The sequence below is a fragment of the Macaca thibetana genome, chromosome 1 (assembly GCF_024542745.1).
Source record: "Macaca thibetana thibetana isolate TM-01 chromosome 1, ASM2454274v1, whole genome shotgun sequence".
Taxonomy (NCBI): Eukaryota; Metazoa; Chordata; class Mammalia; order Primates; family Cercopithecidae; genus Macaca; species Macaca thibetana.
Window position 1 is genome coordinate 107,549,032 of NC_065578.1, and position 24,338 is coordinate 107,573,369.

Consider the following 24,338-nt stretch of genomic DNA (forward strand, 5'->3'; position numbering starts at 1 on the left):
TCTACTCAAGTTCTTTGTTCATTTTACAATCAGTTTCTTTTGCTATTCAGTTGCATGAGTTCCTTATCTGTTTTGCATACTAAACTCTTATCAGAAATATTATTTGCAAATATTTTCTCCCATTCTGCAGGTTGCCTTTTCACTCTGCCCAGTTATTTCCTTTGCTATGCAGAAGATATTTAGTTTGATGTAATTGCTCTTGTTTATTTTTGCTTTTGCTACCTGTGCTTTGGTATCATAAATATTTGAAAAATCATCACCCAGAAGAATGTCAAGAAGCTTCTCCCCTATGTTTCCTTCTAGTAGTTGTACTGCTAGAAGTACAGTACAACTGTACAGGCCTGATGTTTAAGTTTTTAATCCATTTTTAGTTGGTTTTTGTATATGGTGTGACATAAGGGTCTCCTTCTACATGTGAATATCCAGTTTTTCCAACAGTATTTATTGAAGAGACTATCTTTTCCCCATTGAGTGTTCTTGGCATCTTATCAAAGGTCAGTTGACTGTAGATAAATGGGTTTGTTTCTAGGCTTTCTCTTCTGTTCCATTGATCTAGCTGTCTGTCTTTATTACCATCCTCCTTTTGTTATTATGGCTTTATAATTAATATGTTTTGAAATTGGAAAGTGGTTATGCTCCCAGCTTTGTTCCTCTTGCTCAAGACTGATTTGTATATTCAGGGTCTTTTGTGGTTTCATATGAATTTTAGGAGTTTTAAAAATGTCTATAGAAGGAATAACACTGAATTTTTTGGGGGATTGCATTGAATTTGTAGATAGCTTTGGCTAGTATGGACATTTGAACAATGTTAATTCTTTCAATTCTTTCAATGGACATGGATGTCTTTCTATTTATCTGTGTCTTCTTTAATTTCCTTCATCAATGTTTTATAATTTTCAGTGTACAAGTCTTTAACCTCTTTGGTTAAGTTTATTCCTACATATTTTAATCTTTTGTGCTATTGTGAATGGCAAAAAAGATTAAAGATTATTATTTTCTTAATTTCCTTTCCACATAGTTCATTGTTTGTGTACAGAAACACTAATGAATTTTGTATGGTGATTTTTCTATCCTGAAAATTTACTGAATTTGTTTATTATAACATTTTTGGGGAGATGAGTCTTTAGAATTTTCCATATATATGACCATGTCATCAAAAACAGAGATAATTTTACTTCTTTCTTTAGTTATGTCTTTACTTTTTCTTGCCTAATTGCTTCAACTAGGATTTCAGTACTATGTTGAAGTAGCAAGAGTGGACATCCTTGCCTTATACTGAATGTTAGAGGGAAAGCTTTCAATTTTTTCCCATTTATTATGACGTTAACTGTGGACTTTTAATATATGGACTTTATTGTGTTGAGGTAAGTTCCAAATATGCCTATTTTGCTGAGCATTTTAATTATAAATTAATGTTAAATAATGCTGTTTCTGCATCTATTGAGATGATTATGTGTTTTTTTTTTTTCCTTTCATTTTGTTATTGTGTTGTATCACTTTGATTGATTTGAGTATAGTGAACCATCTTTGCATCCCAGGGATAAATCCCACTTGGTCATCGTGTGTGAGCCTTTTAATGTGCTATTGAATTCAGTTTGCTAGTACTTTATGAAGGATTTTTATATCTGTGTTCATTAGGGATATTGGCCTTTTTTGTGTGTTATCTTTGTCTGGTTTGAAATCAGCCTGATGCTGTCCTCATAAAATAAATTTGGGAGTGTTCCCTGTTCTTCCACTTTTTGGAAGTGTTTGAGAAGGATTGGTATTAATTCTTTGAATGTTTGGTAGAAGCTGTCCATAAAGTCATCTGGCCCTTGGCTTTTCTTTGTTGGGAAGTTTTTGATTACTGATTCAATCTCCTTTTTTTAACTGGTGTGTTCAGGCTTTCTATTTCTTCTTTATTCAGTTTTGGTAGATTGTATTCTCCTAGGAATATATCAGTTTCTCTCAAGTTATTCAATCTGTTGGCATATAATTCTTATAATCCTTATCAGTCTCTTATAATCCTTATTTTTATAACATAATGCTCCTTTTTATTTCTATTTTTATTTTATTTTTATTGTTTTTTTTGAGACGAAGTCTCACTCTGTCTGCCAGACCGGAGTGCAAACGGCACCATTTCGGCTCACCTCTATCTCTGCCTCCTGAGTTCAAGTGATTCTCCTCCCTCAGCCTCCCGAGTAGCTGGGACTACAGGCTGGTGCTACCATGCCCAGCTAATTTTTTTTGTATTTTTAGTAGAGACAGGGTTTCACTGTGTTAGCCAGGATGGTCTCGATCTCTTGACCTCGTGATCCACCCACCTCGGCCTTCCAAAGTGCTGGGATTACAGGCATGAGCCACTGTGCCCAGCCACTATTTAATTTTTTTTTTAGATGGAGTCTCGCTCTGTCTCCCAGGCTGGAGTGTGATACATGGTGTTGGCTCACTGCAACCTCCACCTCCCGAGTTCAAGCCCAATTCTCCTGCTTCAGCCTTCTGAGTAGCTGGGATTACAGGTGCCTGCCCCCATGCCTGGCTAATTTTTTGTATTTTTAATAGAGATGGGGTTTCACCATATTGGCCAGACTGGTCTTGAACTCCTGACCTCAGGTGATCTGCCCACCTTGGCCTCCCAAAGTGCTAGGATTACAGGCGTGAGCCACCAAGCCCGGCCTATTTATAATTTTGATTATTTAAGCCTTCTCTCTTTTTTTCCTTAGTCTAGCTATGGTTTTGTCAGTTTTGTTTATCTTCAAAAACAAACAAACAAAAAAACCAACAACTACAACAACAGCAACGCAGTTTTATTGATTTCTTTTATTGCCTTTCTGTTCTCTATTTAATTTATTTCTACTCTCTGATCTCTATGAGTTCCTTCTTTATGTTAATTTTGGGATTAGTTTGTTTTCCTTTTGCTAGTTTCTTCATATTAGGTTGCTTACTTTTAATCCAGGCATGTAAGCCTATAAAATTCCCTCTTAGTACTACTTTTGCTGCATCCTGTAAGGTTTGATATCTTGTAGTTTGTTTGTTTGTTTCAAGATATGTTTAAAATTCCCTTTTGGTTTCCTTTTAGAAACTGGGGTTTGGCTAGGCATGGTACTCGTGCCTATAATCCCAGCAGTTTGGGAGGCCGAGGTGGGCAGATCACCTGAGGTCAGGAATTCGAGATCAGCCTACCCAACATGACGAAACCCTGTCTCTACTAATAATACAAAAAATTAGCCGGGCGTGATGGTAGGCGCCTATAATCCCAGCTACTTGGGAGGCTGAGGCAGGAGAATTGCTTGAACCCTGGAGGCAGAGGTTGCAGTGAACCAAGATCGTGCCACTGCATTCCAGCCTAGGCTATAAGAGTGAAACTCCATCTCAATAAAAAGAAAAAGAAAAAAAAAAGAAATTGGAGTTTAAATTGGTTTTGAAACAACTTATTAGTTGTTCAAGAGTATGTTGATTAATATGCATTTATTTTTGTGAATTTTTTCATTTTCTTGTTGCTTATTATTTTCCAGTTTTGTTCCATTGTGGTCATAAAAGATACTTGGAATGACTTTAGTTTTCTTAAATATGTTAAGACTTGTTTTGTGACCTAACACATGGTCTGTACTGGAGAATGTTTCATGTATGCTTGAGAAGAATGAGTATTCTGCTGCTGCTGTTGGGTGGTAAGTTCTATATATGGTTGTTAGGTCCATTTGGTTTATTTGTTGGTTAAGTCACCTGTTTCTTTATTGACATTCTGTCTGGGAGTTCTATCCATGACTGAAAGTGGGGTATTAAAGTTCCCTACTATTATTGTGTTGCTATCTTTCCTTTCAGTTTTGTCAATATTTACCTTATATATTTAGGAACTCTGATGTTGGGTGCACATATATTTATATTTGTTATATCTTCCTGTTCAATCACTCCTTTTATATTATATAATGTCATTATTTGTCTCTGGAGATGTCTGTTTTGTCTAAGTATAGCCGTGCATGCTTTCTTTTGGTTACTATTTGCATGAACTGTCTTTTTCTATCCCTTCACTTTCACCCCATATGTGTCTTTAAATATAAAGTGAGGTCATGCATGGTGGCTCACACCTGTAATCTCAGTGCTTTTGGAGACTGAGGCAGGAGGGTCACTTGAGGCTAAGAGTTCAAGACCATCCTGGACAACATAGTGAGACCCCCATCTCTACAAAAAGAAAAAAAAAATAGCCCTCCCTATAGTCCTAGCTACTCGGGAGGCTGAGGCAAGAGGATCATTTGAACCCAGGAGTTCGAGGCTGCGGTGAGCTATGATCATACCATTTCACTCCAGCCTGTATGACAGAGGAAGGTGACCTTATCTCAAAAATAAGGGAAAAAAAAAACCAACATATGTATATATATAAAGTGGGTCTCTTGTATGCATTCAGCTACTGTATGTTTCTTGATTGGCGAGTTTAATGCATTTACCTTTAAAGTGATTATTAATAGGTAAACACTATTGCCATCTTATTAACTGTTTTCTGTCTGTTTTGCAGTTGTTTTCTTCTTCTCTTCCTGTCTTTCTTGGTTATTTTATGATTTTTTTGCAATGATTTGCTTTGATTCTTTTCACTTTATCTTTTGTGTATCAGAGTTTTTCTTTTGTGGTTACTTTGAGACTTGCATAAAATATTTGTAATTGTAATAATCTATTTTAAGTTGATACAACTTAACTTCAGTCACATACAAAAACTCTACACTTTACTTCCCTCTCTCATTTTGTGTTATAATCAGAGTTTGATAGTTTTTATATTGTGCATTCATTAACAACTTTTTAAATTTTTTAAAAGTTTTAATTTTTAATTTTTATTTTTGAACATTTACCTTCAGGGGCACATGTGCAGGTTTGTTACATCGGTAAATGTGTGTCATGGGGGCTTGTTGTGCAGATTATTTCATCACCCAGGTATTAATCCTAGTGTCCATGAGTTATTTTTTCTGATTCTCTCCCTCCTCCTACCTTCTACCTTCTAATAGGCCCCAGTGTATATGGTTCCCCTCTATGTTTCCATGTGTTCTCATCATTTAGATCCCACTTATAAGTGAGAACATGTAGCATTTGGTTTTCTGTTCCTGCATTAGTTTTCTAAGGATGATGTCCTCCACCTCCATCCATGTTCCTGCAAAGGACATGATCTCATTATTTTTTATGGCTACATATTATTCCATGGTGTATATGTATATATATACCATTATAAAGAAATGTATACCATTTTCTTTATCCAGGCTATCATTGATGGGGATTTAGGCTGATTCCATGTATTTACTATTGTGAATAGTACTGCAATGAACATATGTGTGCACGTGTCTTCGTAATAGAATGATTTATATTCCCTTAGGTATATACCCAGTAATGGGATTGCTGGGTCAAATGACATTTCTATCTTTAGGTCTTTGAGGAATCACCACGATGTCCTCCACAATGCTTGAACTAATTTACACTCCCACCCACAGTGTATAAGTGTTCCTTTTTCTACATAATCTTGCCAGCATCTGTTATTTTTTGACTTTTTAATAATAGTCATTCTGACCGGTGTGAGATGGTATCTCGTTGTGTTTTCATCATTTCTCTAATGATTAATAATGTTGAGGTTTTTTTTTTTTATATGCTTGCTGGCCACATGTATATCTTCTTTTGAGAAGTATCTGTTCATGTCCTTTGCCCGCTTTTTTTATAGGTTTTTTTTTTCCTTGTAAATTTGTTTAAGTTCCTTATAGATGCTGGATATTAGACCTTTGTCAGATATGTAGTTTGCAAAAAATTTTCCCTTTCTGTAGGTTGTTTGTTTACTCTGTTGATAGTTTATTTTGCTAACAAATTTGTATATTTTAACTTTCATATTATACTTAAAGTAATTTGTGCATCCCCATTGCAATGTTACATTCATATATATTTGTTTATATGTTTACCTTTTCCAGTGAGATTTATTGTTATACGTGTTTTTGCATTGCTGTTTGGCATATTTTCTTTTCATTTTGAGGAATTCTCTTAAGCATTTCTGTACGACAGGTATAGTGTTGACAAACTCCCTCAGTTTTTGTTTGCCTGGGAAATATTTTATCTGTTTTTCATTTTAAAGTATAATTTTTCCAGGTATAGTATTATTGGTTGACAGAGTATTTCTTCTTTAGTGCTTTGACTATCATTCCACACTCTGCTGCTATACATCTTTTAGCTGAGAAATTAACTAATAGTTTTATAAGGGTCACCTTATATATGATGAGTCACTTTTCTTTTGCTGCTTTCAGAATTCTCTTTGTTTTTCACCTTGGAAATTTAATTTGATCATAAAGTGTCTTAATATAGTCCTATTTGGGTTGATCCTGTTTGGGGAATCTTTGAGTTTCGTGAACCTGGATGTCCATTTCCCTTTCAAGATTTGGCAAGTTTTCAGCTGTTTTTTCTTTAAATAAGCTCTCTACTCCCCTTTTATCTCTCTTCTCCTTCTGGAACTTCCATAATGCATATATTGATTTGCTTGACGGTGTCCCATAAATTCCATAGGATTTCTTTTTTCACTCTTTTTTCTTTTTTTCTCTTCTGGATAATTTCAAATGACCTGTCTTCAAGTTGACATATGTTTCACTAGCTTGCTGAACTTCTTTAAAACAATTACTTTGGGTTATTTGTCAGGCAATTTGTGTATCTCCATTTCTTTGGGTCCGGTTACTAGAAAATTATTATATTCTTTTGGTGATGAAAAGTTTCTGTGATATTTTCCTGTGTTCTTTGTAACTTTGTGCTTGCATTTAAACATTTGAAGGAAGAGTCACCTCTTCTAGGCTTTACAGACTGGATTTGGTGGGGGAAAACCATCACCTGCCGGTAGGTGTGAGGGTGTGGATGACTGCAGTGTGGCAGCTCTGGTTAAAGGGGAAGTAGAGTAGCATAGACTGCAGGTATCTCCATCAGCTTAGGTCCACATCAGCAAAGACTGCAGTGGTCCCTGGTGACCAAGGTTAAAGGTCTGCAGTGACAGTGAGGACTGATTAGGTCCTCTGTGGTGAAGGCTGTTGGCATGCCCTTCTCTTCTTTTCACTCACTGGGAGAAGTTGTGGTTGACAGGATCCCTCTTTGTACTAGGATCTGGGATACAGGGGTACTCATAGTGGTGGTGGTGCCATTGTCCAGGACACAAATAGTGGCAGTGGTGCCTAGATCTGGAGTGTAGAACACACATTCCAAACATTAACACACACTGTCTGTGTGTTATCGGAGCCTGAGGCACAAGTGTGTGTGGAGCAGTGGTGGTGCTAATGTTTAGAATGCAGGCATGAGTGGAACAGTTGCAGAGCTGGGGTCTGGGGGTATGTGTGTGGAGGTGCTGGATAGTACATGGCTCTGGCCTGGACGGGGCACAGTGGCAGCACTTTCTGGTTGTGGGGCACAGAAGTGTGTACTTCAGGCAGCTGTCAGCTGAGGCCAGCACTGGCAAAGACTGTGGTAGTCCTTGGCGGTGAAGGCTGCTGGGGTCTTTCTACTCATGTGTCCTCTCACCAGAGGGCAGTTATGACCTAGGAGATCTCTCTTGGTGCAGATCTGGACTGGACTGAGAGCTAGGGTGACACAACTAAAATGCTTCCTGTGTTTTCCTTTGTGATCAGTCTCAGTTTTGTGTTCCATTGGGTTGTTGCTGCTCCTTCTTTGTACTCTGGAGCTCTCTCAAAGCTATTTTCATCAGTAGGTAGTTGTTTAAACATTGTTTTTGTGGGGGACTAATGTTGAGACCTTTTAGTCCACCATCTTGCTAAACATCCAGAAATCTATTATTTCTTATCTTGTAATCAGTATTGCTGGCCAGTCATCTTTTGCCTGGACTACTGCCATGGATTCCCAACTGGTATCATCATATCTCCAATCCATTTTTCACACTGCTACCAGAGTAGTCCCTTAAAAAGATAAATCTGGTTATGTCATCTCTCTACCTTAAAACCCTCCAGTGGTCACTCACTTCTCTTAATTGCAACATCTAAAATCCTTATTTTGACTAGCAAGGTGCAAAATGACTTGGCCTCTTGCCCTCTTCTTCACTTTCATTATTCTTTGCAGCCAAACTGGCTTTTTATTTTTCCACTTATTCTAGTACACCATGCTTCTTTTTATTTCAGGTACTTCTCATATGCTGTTTCCTCTACCCAAAAGGAGGGAATTACAACCAATACTATTGTTAACTGTTCTCAAAGCTATACTTGATATTTGTTATCTCATTTGGCCAGTACTTTGGCTAGGTTTTTGTTTGGTGGGTAACATGAGCTTTTATCCCTGAGGAATCTGAACTTTTAGTTGCTTTGTTCTTCTCTCTTTTTGTTTGCTATCATTCCCCCATTCACTGTTACTACTATGCAGTAAAATACCATATATATAAGTGCTCACCTGTGTATCCTTGGGCTTTACCATATCAATGAAAGGTGACATGATTTTTACCTGCCAGCATCTAAGATCTATTTGCCTAGGGTCTTCCTCTGGCCTCTGGAGCCTGTTCTGTTTCTGGAAATGGCAGGCTGGAAATGATAAGGAATTAAGGCCCCTGGGAGCAGCCTTCACTAATAAGTGATGGACATTAGTAGATAAATACCCTAATGCCCTTGTTCATTTGGGTAGGATAATTCTGAAGTCTATGCTCTACATTATTTCCCAGAAGTTCTTAATAAGATTAAGCCCCAGTTGCATATCACGGCAGCTTGCTTAATAACACATACTTTATCAGCTTTCGCTATTCCCTTTCTCACATCCTCAGTCCCCTACCAGTATGTTCTAGCATCACCTCCAATGCCTTGTCTCAGGGTTGTGAAGCAGGTTCACTGTGCATTGGTTACTCTTCCACTTGCATGGTTCTGGTGAGACAGAACACTCGCACAATAAGTTAAGTGAAGGAACTTTATTACTCATAGATAGGCAGCAAGGGCCGATAGTAGCCTAGAATTCATGGCAAGCCAGTCCCCCAAAGCTCAGGAAGGCCATCCAGGGTGGATGGAGTCTTGTCTACATGTGTCCCATGTTACACTGCAGATGAGGGACTCTGAAAGGCACTCAGCTCTGGGTTTCATACTCAGAGGCAACTTGGCATGTGGGCTACTGCTGTAGGATATCCTGTTTTAGGATGCTTGGCGACTGAGCCCAGGCTAATCTGGCCAGTTTCCCCATCTCAGGATGTTGCATTTCCAGCACATTCTACAGTTATTCTTGAGAACTACAAGCAAGAAAGGAAAGAGCTTGGTTGTCAGGGTCATCAAAGGACTTGTCCTGCAAGAGTCTATTAGTATTATGTCTGTCATAATGATCTGTGATCAGTGATCTTTGAGATTATTATAGCAACATCTGATTTTTGCAGATAGTCAAGCTCTTTAGCATAATCGTATTTTCTTCTCTTGGGATACAGAAGCAGGTGACTTTCAAATATGAAGTGCCATGTTTCTTGACTCTCAACCCAGGCAAAGAAAGCTCCCTTAGCAGAGCTCTATTCCTCCCATTTCTGCTTGTAAAGTGGCTTTGGAGAAGGCCTTGCAGCATAAATTAGAGCAGTGCTTAAGCATTGTCTCATAGATCTTCCTTAAAGCAGCAAGGAGCAAACAACACCAACCAACATTCTGAGATTTTACAAGGAGTTTTCCTAGAACTTCAGGCTCAAAAAGCACATAGTCTACCTTTAAAGTTATCACAGGAGGCAGTTCAGTCAAGCATTTCCGTAAAGCATCAAAAAGGTCATCACCTTCTTAGCCTGTAATATCTGTGTCCTGTCCTAACAATAAAGCAAGTGCCACATATTTTAGGTTTTAGTTATGGCAGCACCCTGTATCCAGGAACAAATTTCTATACTCGTTAGGGTTTATTTTAAGCTATTGTAACAAAGAGATTCCAAAATACAGTAACTTAAATAAGATAGAGGCAAGTGGCCCAGTGTTAACAGTACAGCTCTGCCAACTTCAATACAATTGTCTTCAAAGGTTGTACCTGTCTTTGCCATTTCCCAGGTAGAAGTAAGACAAGTGTCTTTAAGGTGATGTCTCAGAGTTTGTGTGTGCAACTTCCCCTCATAGCTCATTGGCCAAAATTAGACACTTAGCCATATATATCTAGCTATATAATGAATATATATGTAATGAGTACTAGATATAGTATTCATTATACAGAATGTGCTTACTAGAGCTATCTTGGATTCTAAATGGTTTTCTAGTTTTAATCTCCATGAAAATTGACTTTAGTTCCTGTGAAGCCTGATCTATAGGGTTAGATTTACATTTTCTTTTTTTTTCCACATTGTTCTTGTGGTATACTAGCTATTACTCAGGCTAAGGCATAAAATCCTTCTCGTAAAAATAAAAAAAAAAAAGCCTCTCACATTAAGTTACTATTCCTGACTATCCAGTAACCAAACAATATTGAATGCCTTGTATATGTAAAGTGTGGTGCTGAAAAGAGATAAAAGATATGATTTCTGTCTCCTTTGTGTCATTTATATGCCTCTTATGAAATAGCACATTCATATATATGCATAAAGTGATTTAATATTGTCAACTTATTCTGCAAAAAAGGAAAAGAGAGACTAAATGAAAGGGCTTTACTTATTATCTTAGATAATCAATTGCATAAAAATGAAAGGAATTCTAGGTTGTACTAATATTGGGTATCTAGTATACTTTTAAATATAATTTTATACTACTAATTAATATTATAAATATAGAAACAATATATATCTTGTTTCACTAACATTACACATTTCAATATTTTTTATGCAGTATAAGAAATTGCTTAGTTTTGATGGTGTTCATTTAGGAATTCTTGAAAGATTTATATCTGGCTCATTGGCTGGTGTAACTGCCCAGACCTGTATTTACCCCATGGAGGTATGTATTATAAAATCCTAACTAAAGTCATACTTTTAATGCAAATTATAACTTTTTATAAATGAATCTCAGATAAGTATTTTGTACAATAAGCAGCTTTATAGGTATAGGATTAAAATCTCATATCAAGAGTGAGTTGGTGGTCAAGCACAGTAGCTCATGCCTGTAATCCTGGCACTTTGGGAGGCCAAAGTGGGAGGATCACCTGATTCAGGAGTTTGAGACCAGCCTGGGAAACATGGTGAAACCCCATCTCTACTAAAAATACAAAAATTAGCCAGGCATGGTGGTGCATGTCTGTAAAAAAAAAAAAAAAAAAAAAAGTCAGTTAGCCTCAATGGATTTTGTTGTTGTTGTTTAGGACAAAGGTATTATTGTGTATGAACCAAGAAGATAAACAATTTTGTTGATCAATTGATTGAGAGAATCACATATTCATTCATTGGGTAAATTTGTATTGTATACCTACTAAGTTTAAGGTATTTTGCTAGGTGCTATGCAGGGTCCAGAGAAGAGTCATACAGGGATTTTTGGCCATGTAGCTTGTAGTCTAGAAGGGGAAATAAAATATGCACATCAATAATAATAATCTAAAATAAGAATTATAAATTATAGAAAGATCAATATAAAGTGCTATGGAAATTGAGAAGGGGAGAAATTATTTCAAGCTAGGGATTTCATGAAAGACATGAATAAAGACTGGGTGTGGTGGCTCTTGCCTCTAATCCCAGCACTTTGTGAGGGTGAGGCAGGTGGACTATGTGAGCCCAGGAGTGCGAGACCAGCCTGGGCAATATGGTGAAACCTCATCTCTGCAAAAAATACAAAAATTAGCCAGGTGTGATGGAGTGTGTTTGTAGCACCAGCTACTCGGGAGGCTGAAGTGGGAGGATCACTCCTCTATCAGGAGGTGAAGGTTGCGGTGAACCATGATTACACCATTGCACTCCAGCCTGGGCAACACAGCGAAAGAGACTAGAAAGATGAGAAGACCAGATGCAAGATATTGCCATCATTCAGGGAACTGATAATGAGAGTTCAAATTATGATAGTGACTAGGGGAAATTAACTCATGATAGAGCTGTCCTGAGAACTGTCAACTCGAAAAGTGGAAAGCAGGGGAAGGAAGAGGGCGAAGTTCTATTTGGGTCCTGTGTCTGAGTGTTTAGGAGAGTTGCATCGGAGGTACATCTTGAAAACAGGTAGAGAACGGGAGGAAGTGAACCAGACTCAAGAGAGGTGATGAGTTCAGATTTACACATATTTAAATTGAGCTGTTGATGGGACCACCAAGTTATGATTTTCAGTAGGCCGTTGCAAATGTGAAACTGAGACTTAAGATTTCAGGTGTTGGTGTGTTACCTGAGAGAGCTGTTATTTGAGGCCAGGAGATTGCCTCTGAAAAAAGTAATGATTTTAAAAATGCTGAGAAGAAGACTTTTGAGAAGGCCTTAATTTAGGGAGTGAGAGGAGAAAACCATGCCAATGAAGCAGACAGAAAAGATTTACTTGGGTAAGAGGAGAGTGCACTGCCCTGGAGAGGAGTTTTAAAAATGGGACTATCTAAAGTGTCTAGTTCCGCAGAGAAGTCCATAAAACAAAAGGCTTCCTACTGACCGCTCAGAGGCAGCCCCATCAAAATACACAGTTTTGTCAATCAAGACAAAGTTTATACTTAAAAAAAATTTAACTTTTGTTTTAGATACAAAGGGTACATGTCTTGACTGTTTTAGAGAGCCATTTCTCCAAGCATGTATAAAGTACCTTTGAATTAATGGAATTAAGATGACAAGGAGTGAGACTCTATCAGGAGAATTAAATTGTGTGTAGGAATATTGATCATATACAGCCTACCAGGGCCTACTATTATCCTTATAGCTTCTGGGATTTCAATTCTTTATGAGCATAGAATGAGCCCAAGTCATATAAAATTGCAGTTTATGGGCCTCACTGTTACAATAGTTACCAGAGTATGTACTTTAAGCATATGTAGAATGTTTTATTCATGCTGGTTCTTTAGTTTAACATGACCATATATGTTTTCCCTTGAAATTTGGCTTTCTTTATTCTGAAGCAATAATGAATTTATTTCAGAACATGTTGCCTTTCAGCACATTAAAGGAATTTGCATGGATATATCACTCAAAGGCACCGGGATTGATTTTATTTTCCTGCTTGAATAATTTTAAAATATCTCTGTACTGTATCAGTTGTTCATAAGTAAGAGCCAGTTATTGAGAAGTTACAATCATGTTTATGATTGCTTTCTTTTATGATTTCTCTGATTTATAAACATCATGAGATAATGCAAATCCCTGGATTGCTAGATAAGATGGGTGAATCTGATCAATATATCTTTATTATATTCTTTTACATTTAGGTACTAAAGACCAGACTGGCTATAGGTAAAACTGGAGAGTATTCAGGGATTATTGATTGTGGCAAGAAGCTTCTAAAACAAGAAGGTGTCAGATCATTTTTCAAAGGTTATACTCCTAACTTGCTAGGCATTGTACCTTATGCAGGCATAGATCTTGCTGTTTATGAGGTGAGTTTATTCTCATAATATGACGTTATATGTTAGATTTGAAAATATGGCACAAGTTTTATTGTAGAAATATTGTTATAAATGACTTTTCATTAAAACAGCTTCTGACCAAGAGAGAATTGAATGGTTTTATCTTATTTTTCATTTTATATGTTACATATCTGGTATTCCAGTAATACTTTTATTTGGTGTTTTTTGTGAATCAATTTTTGGTAATAATAATTTTAAGTTCTGATAAAACAGTGATTCTCAATCCTGGATGCATATCAGAATCACCTACATATGGCTCTTTAAAAAATATGTTTTTTGTTTTTTTGTTTTTTTTTTTTTTGAGATGGAGTCTTGCTCTGTCACCCAGGCTGGAGTGCAGTGGCGTGATCTCGGCTCACTGCAAGCTCTGCCTCCCGGGTTCACTCCATTCTCCTGTCTCAGCCTCCCGAGTAGCTGGGACTACAGGTGCCCGCCACCTTGCCCGGCTAATTTTTTGCATTTTTAGTAGAGACGGGGTTTCACTGTGTTAGCCAGGATGGTCTTGATCTCCTGACCTTGTGATCCACCCGCCTTGGCCTCCTGAAGTGCTGGGATTACAGGCGTGAGCAACCGTGCCTGGCCAAAAAAATAGGATTCTTGGGCCACATCCTGAGATATTCTCATTTAATTATCCTGAGGAGACCGAGTGCGGTGGCTTAGGCATGTAATTCCAGCACTTCGGGAGGTTGAGGGGGTTGGATCCCTTGAGCCCAGGAGTTTGAGATCAGCCTTGGTAACACAGTGAAATCCCATCTTGACCAAAAATACAAAAATTGACCAGTCTCATAACTTGGTCTCAAAATAAATAAATAGATTTTAAAATTTTTAAAAATTATCCTGAGGAGAGGCCTAGGATTCAGGTTTTTTAACTGCCCGGAAAAATCTGTTGTATAAGTAAGATTGTGAAAGTTGAGATATCATCACACAGTTGTAAAAATGAGAATGGAGGACAGGAGTAATTGCGGCCTGAGGAAGAAAGGCAGGATGGAGATAGGACAAAAAAGCTGATAGTGTAATGCATAGGCAAGATGCCAGCTTACTCCCCTTTCAGCTGATCATTTTATTTCTATGGCCATACATCTGTTTCAGGAAGCGCATCTTAGCAGTATATATACCATTTTGTCATAAGAACCAGGTGAAGGTGTGTGATTAGAGAATAAATTCATTCTCAACACAGGAAGGGCAGTTCTCTAGATATAAGCCCAGTGATATTTTTGGCAAGTGGTGTCATCATCATGTGAAAGACAGATAACTTCCTTTAGCACTTTTAAAAGTACACTTATATTTTTGTAGGTGTTTAAAGTATTGAATATTACAGCATGCATTTATTTTCCTTTTTGTTTTCTTGCATCTATGATCCTATTACAATAAATTTGTTGCTGCTGTTTGTGTTGGGCTGTCGTCATTCTTTGATTTCTATGGTTCAGTATCTTCTGCTTTACACATTTGCCAGATGCCATTACACATTTCTCTTTGTATTGTTACATGACTGTAGTAAGTGCATACTGAGTAAAAACATTTCAAAATTTATTTTTTCAAAAGCATCACATTACACATTTTGTAGTAATCACTGCAGTGCATAATGGTAAAGTTGCTGTCCTTTAATAGATGAACAGTTCTGGAAGCACTTACTGATGTTTTAAACTCAATATTTCTTAATTTCTTACAGTCACTTTTATTCAACGAAAAGAAAATAGGGACAGAGGACTCTTAAAAGTTGAGAAAATGTGATTTTGTTAACCTAGAGTGGATTGTGCAGTCTTCCTCTCTACAATAGTCTGTTGATCCCTGTGAGAATCTCCAGGTTTTTGTTTGAATATAATTACAAACCAAAGAACAAGCAAAGCAAACAAACAAACAAACAAAAAAACACCAAAACTCAAAACAAAACATAGGGGAACTCAAACTGAGGCAGTATGAATATGTTGGTTTGAAAACATTAGTGCAACCTGTCCCTGATAAGACTACAGGGATAAAGGCCGGGTGCGGTGGCTCACGCCTGTAATCCCAGCACTTTGGGAGGCCGAGGAAGGCGGATCACAAGGTCAGGAGATAGAGACCATCCTGGCTAACACGGTGAAACCCCGTCTCTACTAAAAATACAACAAATTTAGCCAGGTGTGGTGGCGGGCGCCTATAGTCCCAGCTACTCAGGAGGCTGAGGCAGGAGAAAGGCATGAACCCGGGAGGCAGAGCTCACAATGAGGTGAGATTGCACCACTGCACTCCAGCACTCCAGCCTGGGGGACAGAGCAAGACTCTGTCTCAAAAAAAAAAAAAAAAAAAAAAAAAGACTACAGAGATAGCCCCCACCTTACTAAAACTTTATTCCACTTAGAGTTGCATAGTAGTAAGTTTTGTTTTCTATTGCATAGTAGTTGCGCAGTAATATATTTACTACTCTCTTCTCTGCCAGATTTTGAAGAATTATTGGCTAGAAAATTATTCAGGAAACTCTGTGAATCCTGGGATAATGATTTTGGTGGGATGTAGTACGTTGTCTAATACTTGCGGTCAGTTAGCCAGTTTCCCTGTGAACCTTATTAGAACTCACATGCAGGCTTCAGGTGAGTTTCTTTTCTTTAATGAATGAATAATAAGTTTAAAATTATGTTTTAGGGCCGGGCGCGGTGGCTCAAGCCTGTAATCCCAGCACTTTGGGAGGCCGAGACGGGCGGATCACGACGTCAGGAGTTCGAGACCATCCTGGCTAACACGGTGAAACTCCGTCTCTACTAAAAAATACAAAAAACTAGCCGGGCGAGGTGGTGGGCGCCTGTAGTCCCAGCTACTCGGGAGGCTGAGGCAGGAGAATGGCGTAAAAACCCGGGAGGCGGAGCTTGCAATGAGCTGAGATCCGGCCACTGCACTCCAGCCTGGGCGACACAGCAAGACTCCGTCTCAAAAAAAAAAAAAAAAAAAAATTATGTTTTAAATGAGTATAAATTAATGACTTCAAAAATAAAACTGTAGAATTGATAAGCAAGAATCCCGAATTTATTATTTTACTGACTTTAGTCAGCTTTAGCTTTTTGTGCTTTTTAGATTTTATTTCCTCTCAAAGTATTGTTTGGAACTCTCCACATTTTCTTCAGTTACTAATGATCTCTTTAAGGAGTTTACAATTAGAAAGTACCATGCAGAACAATAGAAAAGATTATGCTTTTTTTCAAATAAACAGTTATTCCATATGATCATGGAATTTTACCTTAGTTCCACTATTATCATCATATTCTGCAACTGGAACTTAATACATTTGTGGAATGGAACTCAATTTTTTTTTTTCCAATTTACTTAAGGAAGAGATATTAAGAAAAGGGAGGATATCTCTATTGTTTGTCTCAGTAAAATGTTAGGAATTTAGTTTTTAAGAAAATATCTTTATCACTTTTCAAGAAGGAAAAAAAAATCCACACAATCCTATTGTTATCTTCTTGACTAAACTGTTTATAGTTCATGTGTTAAGTGATATTCTTTAACATTCTCTTTCTTCTTGTCTTTTTAGTTAGATTTTTGGTTTTGATTTATATTCTCCAGGTGGAATATCTCTCCATCCATCCCATCGCCCATCCTTTCCTCTCTCTATTTGTGTCAGATCCAATTCCAAATACTCCTTTGAGGTCCCTTATGAAAGACTTTCAAGTGTTGTTTAATAGAATTTTCTGTGATGATGGAAATATTTTATATTTGTGCTATTCAGTATGATAGTCACTATTCCCAAGTGAATACTTGGGATTGTTGCCAGCGCAACTGAGGCAATGAATTCTTAGTTTTATTTAATTTTAATTAATTTAAATATAAATAGCCACATGTATCCATTGGGTACCATATTGAACAGCACAAGACATTCTACAGGTAGGGAGAGAGGTATATTCTGAAATAATTTCAATCTCTGTAAATTCTCATTTATCATTGGATTTTCTTTATAAATATTAAATATTGAATTATGCTTTTTTTTTTTCCAATTTATAGCCCTAGTGGAAAAAGGAAAAACAACTTCTATGATTCGGCTCATTCAAGAAATATATACCAAAGAAGGAAAACTGGGATTTTACAGGGGTTTCACCCCAAACATCATAAAGGTGCTTCCTGCAGTAGGCATTGGCTGTGTGGCCTATGAAAAAGTGAAGTTACTTTTTGGATTAACCTAGAAGTGATATATCAAATTGTTGTCATTGCCGTAATCACTTAATTGTAAGATAATACCTGGATTATAAAGAGATGTTATCTTGTCCTAAGAGGAAAGAAATGTCAGATAATTGTTAAAATATTTTTTCATTATTACAAAATATATAAATTAAATAATAATTTTTATGAAGTTCTTTAATAATTTAAAATCTTTAATAGCCAAAAAATACTATTTACATTTTCTACTACTCTCCCTTGAATCCTAACTTAAAATTTGTTCTTGATTTGATTTGAACACACCATAGAGTAACATAAAACATTTGGTCAGCAATAGGAGTTTATCTTTGAAAACGTTTTTATATTTGAAAACTTATTTTTAAAAAGCTGAGCTTGAAAAAGCTTTATACACTAAAAGAAAAATCAGTGCATTTAAAATTGATGTTATAGCAAATAATTCGGAGTCTGTTTCTTTTACTTAAGCAAAATGGAAAATTAGTTTCTAATTCCTTCTATCACATTTTAGATGGAATAATGATAACATCTTTCTTACATCTCTGGGCGTTTTTATTTGTACATGTGAATACTGTTGGTTCATTTTGATTCTTGATATTGTCAGCTTATATAAGGAAGTTGGCATTGATAACAAATCCAACACTGGACAAATTTTATTTATCTTCTGGTTGAAAACATTCGAGTGGAAGAATTTCATATATTAAAACCATTATCTCATAGTTGTTGAAGCAATTCTTACTTCAACTTAAGAGTTGATTAAGTCAACCCTTTGATACCCTAAATATCTTCTCTTCACTTTTATTTAAAAAAATTATATTCTTTCCTGGGATTAAATAATTGTGTGGAGAGATGGTGGTAATGGGTTGATTGGACACTAACAGGCCTCAAATGAAGACGCCTGGCTCAACCGACTGAAGTCCAGGCTTTGATTTTTAGCCTTGATGGTCCAAAAGTTTGACCTTATTAATTTCCTTAAAATGATCAGTTTTTTGGTGCTAGATTAACAAAAATTGCTCACAGGATTGAGATATAGATCACAAAGCAAACCCATTAAAATTCACAGTGGTGCTTAATACTTTCCATTAACCAGAGAACTTTCGTCCCTTCTCCAAGGCACACTGTTTCCTAGTGTCAAACTACCTTGGAAACCAAATAGTTACTAGGAAGAGTGATGTGGAATTAGAACAAAGAGAAGAAGATACTTTTGAGGAATATTTTACTTAGGCCCATCCCAGTTAAGGTGGGAAGAGTTGGGAAACTTGCATACAAGGGGAGAGGAGCTGAGAACTAAAGTAGGAGAGTGGAAAGAATTGTGAAACTTGAGCTAAATTAAGCCACAGATCAACAGAAGAGAGAAAGGCAAATCTCATGTGAACCCTGGGAATAGGTGTGTAAGAAATTTGACTAATGGCAGTAGTTGTACAGATAGACTTTTATAAAGCATTCCAAGGTTCATGAAACAACTTGAACAGTAACATGAAAATGGAGTTCATGGAACATCGGGAAGATTGCAAGTAACCTGGTCATTTGAAAATGTATAGTATATAGGAAGATATAGTGAGCTACAAGGCTACTGCCTTGTAGTAGGTTGGCAGGTTGGCAACAGGGGCTTTCTATTATATATGCTAATAACATTCTCTAGTGTAAAAAGATAATTTTGGCAATAGAATGAAACCATTGAAAGAAGAGATAGGGCCAAGTGTGGTGGCTCACACCTGTAGACCAAATGCTTTAAGAGGCTTAGATGGGAGGATCACATGAGGCTAGGAGTTCATGACCAGCCTGGCCAACAAAGTGAGACTCTGCCTCAGCAAAAGAAATATAAAAAATTAGCATGGTGGCACACGTGTGGAGTCCCAGCTACCTGGGAGGCTGAGGCAGGAGAACCACTTGAGCCCAATAGTTAGAGGCTGTAGCAAGCTATGATTGTGTCACTGCACTCTAGCCTGGGCAGCAGAGCAAGAATCCATCTAGTAAAAAAAAAAAAAAAAAAAAAAAAAAAAAAAAAGGAGATAGTAGAGCCAAGGAGATCAATTCAGACATTATTACCATAGGTCTAGTTAGAATATGCTGGCTTCTAAGTAAAGACTTCTCTTTAGAGTAGGTAGAAGTCTAGACTTTTTGATTATTGTATCCGAGGTCAAAGTCTAATCTGTCTTTTTTAAAATTAGAAAATTAAAATTTATTTTATTAAGTGCCTAATATGTGCCAGGTACCCTTTCAAAGCACTTTTAAAGGTTCTCTTGCTTAATTCTATCAACTCTACTAGAAGGTTGAGATTATTATCCTGATTTTCAAATGAAGAAACTGAGTTCAGAGAGGTAAGTGCCCTAAGCAAATCTTCTAATATTTCCCACTTTATGAAGGATTGTGCTCATTTCTTACCTTCAGGGCCTTCATTTTGTATAAGAGCCTGCTGTCAGCCATAATCTTGGCTGTGACTTGGATATTTTGTAAAAAACTTAAAAAATGATGATTTAGCCCATGTCCTCAGTGTGCAGCCTCTCAGTACTCTTTTAGTCCAAGCCTGACTGATACTCTTCTTGCTCTTAAATACTGAGAATGCTTGAGAGATAACATTTATGTAAAAATGGTTATCACAATGTAACATGAACACTGAGACTTGAATCTAGAATGAATCATGAAGAAATACCAGCAGTTCTTTCTAAGCATCAGAGAAGAAAATAACTGGATAATATTTTAAGGACTGCGGTGTCAGGAGTTGAGTTTAACACAGAGGCACATTTCTGCATGGTTTCTCAGATAGCACAGTTTAAAGATCAGCCTCCCCAGTTACCTTGCAGGCCTGTGATACAAATTAGTAAAATTCTGTCTCATGGCCCCTGGGTTACTCTGTTTCACTCAGGCCCTTCCCAATTAAGGTGGGAAGAGTTAGGAACCTTGTATACAAGGGAAGAGGACCTGAGACCTAAAGTAGGAGAGTGGAAAGAATTGTGGAACTTGAGCTACATTAACCCAGAAACCGCCAGAAGAGCATAGTAGAATGTTATAGGATATGATTAAGATTTTTGGCTGGGAATTAAATATAAAGAAGACCATAGCAGATGTCATCTGGGAGGTGGTTAGGATTAAGTGCCTATTGAAATTTTTGACTCCAAGAAATCTCTGCATCTCATCCAGAAAGATAAAAAACTCTCTGGACAAGTACAGAATCCTTTCAGGAATTTATTTGCAGTCCACAGAAGCAAAACAGTAAGCCCTCAGATCTCTAGAGTGCTGTAGTAGAGTGCCCACTTGCCTAGTTTCAGGCAGAACCTGTGTTTCTGAAGGCACTGCTGAATGTTTTGATACTCCCACTCTGCTCAGACTGCATATTTAAAAGTTAGTTTATTAACCCATTTATTTTAGAGAAAGCAACTGAAAAAGTCATACTATATTAGTCATAACATGCTAATGGAGGGTTATAAACCTTTGCAGAACTCAAAAAGCAACCATGAGTTCTTGTCATAGTCTTTTTTTTTTTTTGCTGTTATAGCAGAATACCACAGACTGTGTTATTTATTTATTTATTTATTTATTTTTGAGATGGAGTCTTGCTCTGCCACCCAGGCTGGAGTGCAGTGGTATGATCTTGGCTCACTGTAACCTCCACCTCCCAGGTTCAAGAGATTCTCCTGTCTCAGCCTCCCCAGTAGCTGGGACTACAGGTGCGTGCCACCACGCCTGGCTAATTTTTGTATTTTTAGTAGAAACGGGGTTTCACCATATTGGCCAGGCTTGTCTCAAACTCCAGACCTTGTGATTTGCCCACCTTGGCCTCCCAAAGTGTTGGGATTACAGGCATGAGCCCCCACGCCCGGCCTTGTAATTTGTAAGAACAGAAATTTACTTGGCTTATGATTCTGAAGGCTGGGAAGTCCAAGGCTGAGGGACTGTCTCTGGTGAGGGTCGTCTTGCTATGTTATAACATGGCAAAGGCATCACACTGGTGGGTGAGAGAGAGGGAAAGAAGCAAGCCAAACACCCTCTTTTATAAGGACCTCTCTCCTGTGATAATGGCATTAATCCATTTATGAGGGCAGAGCCTCTCTCTCACCTTATATAAAAATAAACTCAAAATGGACAAAGACTTTAAGATGTGAAATGATAAAAATTATGGAAGACAACCTAGGAAAAAAACTTCTGGACATTGCTGCAGGCAAAAAATTCATGACTAAGACCCCAAAAGCAAATGCAATTAAAACAAAAATAAGTAAATGGGACCTAAATAAATAAATGGAACCTAATTAAACTAGAAAACTTCTGTGCAGCAAAGGGAATAATCAGCAGAGTAAACACACAACCTACAGAATGGGAGAAAATATTTGCAGATTATGCATCTGACAAAGGACTAATATCTAGCATCTACAAGGAACTCAAATCATCGAGAAAAAACAAATAATCCCATAAAAAAATGGGCAAATTATATGAATAGACATTTCTCAAAAGAAGATATACAAATAGCTAACAAACATATTAAAAATGTTCCAGATCACTAATTATCAGGGAAATGCAAATTAAAACCTCAATGAGATACCACCTTACTCCTGCAAGAATGGGCTTTATAAAAAGTCAAAAGACAATAGATGTTGGCATGGATGTGGTAAAAAGGGAACGCTTAGACACTGCTGGTGGGAATGTAAAGTAGTGCAACCTCAGTGGAAAACAGTATGGAGATTTCTTAAAGAGCTAAAAGGAGATCTATCATTTCATCCAGCAACCCCACTACTGGGTATCCACCCAAAGGAAAAGAAGTCCATTTATCAAAAAGACACCTGCATACGAATGTTCATTGCAGCACAATTCACAAAGTATGGAACCAACCTGAGTGCCCATCAACTAACGAATGGATAAAGAAAATATGGTATACATACACCATGGAATACTACTCAGCCATAAAATAAGAATGAAATAATGTCCTTTGCAAGAACTTGGATGGAGCTGGAGGCTATTATTCTAAGTGAAGTAACTCAGGAACTCGCAGAACCACAAGATAAGGGGTTGATAAATGAAGGCCTGGGGAGGTAGACAGTGGGAGGGAACAGTCCTGCTCCTGATGTGGAAAACCAAATACTGTATTTTCTCACTTATAAATGGGAGCTAAGCTATGGGTACACAAAGGCATACAGAGTGATTAATGGACTTTGGAGACTCAGATGGGGAAGGATGGGAGGGGTTGAGAGATAACAAACTACATATGGGACACCATGTACATTTCTCAGGTGGTGGGTGCACAAAAATCTCAGACTTCACCAGTATACAGTTCATCCATGTAATCAGAAATTACTTGTACCCCAAAAGCTATTGAAATAAAAAATTATTAATAAAAATATATGCAGAAATGTTAGGTTACAATTTTCATATATTGTAGCAGGTATTTTTGTGCAGGTAAGTTTTCAATGATAAAAAAGTTGGTGCTATTGTGTTTTTTTCCTCATAATACCTTAATTTAAATGCTGAGCATATTCCTTTTTGTTAATCATAGAAGAATGAAATGGAAATTTCTGAATCAGAATTAAAAGTTTCAGTGGAGTAAGTGGGAGAAGGCAGGGTAGTTTTCCAAGCTTCATAGCTCAGGTTAACAGCTTAAAACAGCTGCCTTTGTATTGCCATATCTTGTCTGGTTCTCAGAACTCAGTCTCGCTTAGGAGCTGTGGGCTTCCACGGGTTTTTTTATGGGTTACTATGACTAAGAAACACAATAATCACCTTCCAAGATGATACACTCACTTTTAGAAGTATTAGATTGTGGGCACTTTGTGAATCTGCCCTCTCAGAGTTCTATCCCCCAGCGTTTTCTGAGCATTCTTTCTGCCTTTCTCCACTGGTGTCGTATCCAATTTTCAACTTGTTCACAATAGTTTCTTCTCTATGTCAAGCCCTCTTCTGCAGTATATTTTGTGTAGAGTCTTAGATTTTCCACTCCTGGGCTGTCTGTTCTTCCCTAAGACATCTGTCACACCTCTTGTTCCTGTTTAATTTTTTTATGATTAAAACTATGGATTTAGCAGTCATCACAGATTCATGCATTTTCATTGCTAATAAAATATACCACAATCTGTTCATCCCCACACTCAATGATGGGCCTTTGGGTTGTTTCAAGTTTGTGGGTGTTTCCAGTCTGCAGCACAATGTGGCTATGGTTGTTCTTGAAAGGTGTCCTGGGGCACAGGAGCGCACCTGTCTCTGGGTTATAAAACAAGCAGTGGAATTCTAGGGTCATAGTAACCACAATACAAGCCTTTTTCAGGTAAAACATTTCTAAAGCAAAGTATGCAGATTATATAATGTACACGAACAAAGTAAAACAAATCAGTATACATGATTTGGAGTTAAATGTCAAAATTGTAATCACTATCTTTTCTGTGTACATCATCTCTGCTCCACTCATGCTGGATATTTTCCTAATTGTCATCTAGAATGACCTGGGACAGCTGGATTCAGATTCAGCAGAGACACTCCACCCCTCCATGAGGAGGCCTGGTTTGCACTTCCATTGCATTTTGGAGATTCTTGTACTGTAGACTATGCAGAACCACAAGATAAGGGGTTGATAAATGAAGGCCTGGGGAGGTGGGCAGTGGGAGGGAACAGTCCTGCTCCTGATGTGGAACTTCACAGCCTAAGCCTGGAAAGACCTGGTATCAGGGAACAAGGAGGAGGGGTGAGAGGCTATTTTAGGGGGAAGTACGGACAATGGAGGATGAGAGACCAGGGCAGGACATGTGGGCACAGAATAGGATCAGGAGGTATTACAGAGGAAGAGGCAGCCATTCTGGGGC

At 37.5% G+C, this 24,338-nt stretch overlaps 1 protein-coding gene and 1 long non-coding RNA gene across 4 annotated transcripts in view; one reads left to right on the forward strand and one right to left on the reverse strand.

Annotated features, from left to right (window-relative positions):
• Positions 1 to 21,047, forward strand: part of LOC126929750 (calcium-binding mitochondrial carrier protein SCaMC-1-like) — a 72,942-nt gene extending 51,895 nt beyond the window's left edge. For both annotated transcript variants that reach the window (XM_050746423.1, XM_050746418.1), the window contains 4 exons: positions 10,731 to 10,838; positions 13,219 to 13,386; positions 15,833 to 15,983; positions 17,389 to 21,047. In XM_050746423.1, coding sequence (XP_050602380.1) covers positions 10,731 to 10,838; positions 13,219 to 13,386; positions 15,833 to 15,983; positions 17,389 to 17,567 — 606 coding nt within the window. In that variant the 3' untranslated portion in view covers positions 17,568 to 21,047. The remainder of the gene's footprint in view (positions 1 to 10,730; positions 10,839 to 13,218; positions 13,387 to 15,832; positions 15,984 to 17,388) is intronic.
• Positions 1 to 24,338, reverse strand: part of LOC126930283 (uncharacterized) — a 47,721-nt gene that overhangs the window by 3,867 nt on the left and 19,516 nt on the right. For both annotated transcript variants that reach the window (XR_007717552.1, XR_007717553.1), the window contains exons 3-4: positions 23,287 to 23,527; positions 11,308 to 11,388 (exon numbers count right to left, since the gene is read on the reverse strand). This is a non-coding gene — a long non-coding RNA (uncharacterized LOC126930283). The remainder of the gene's footprint in view (positions 1 to 11,307; positions 11,389 to 23,286; positions 23,528 to 24,338) is intronic.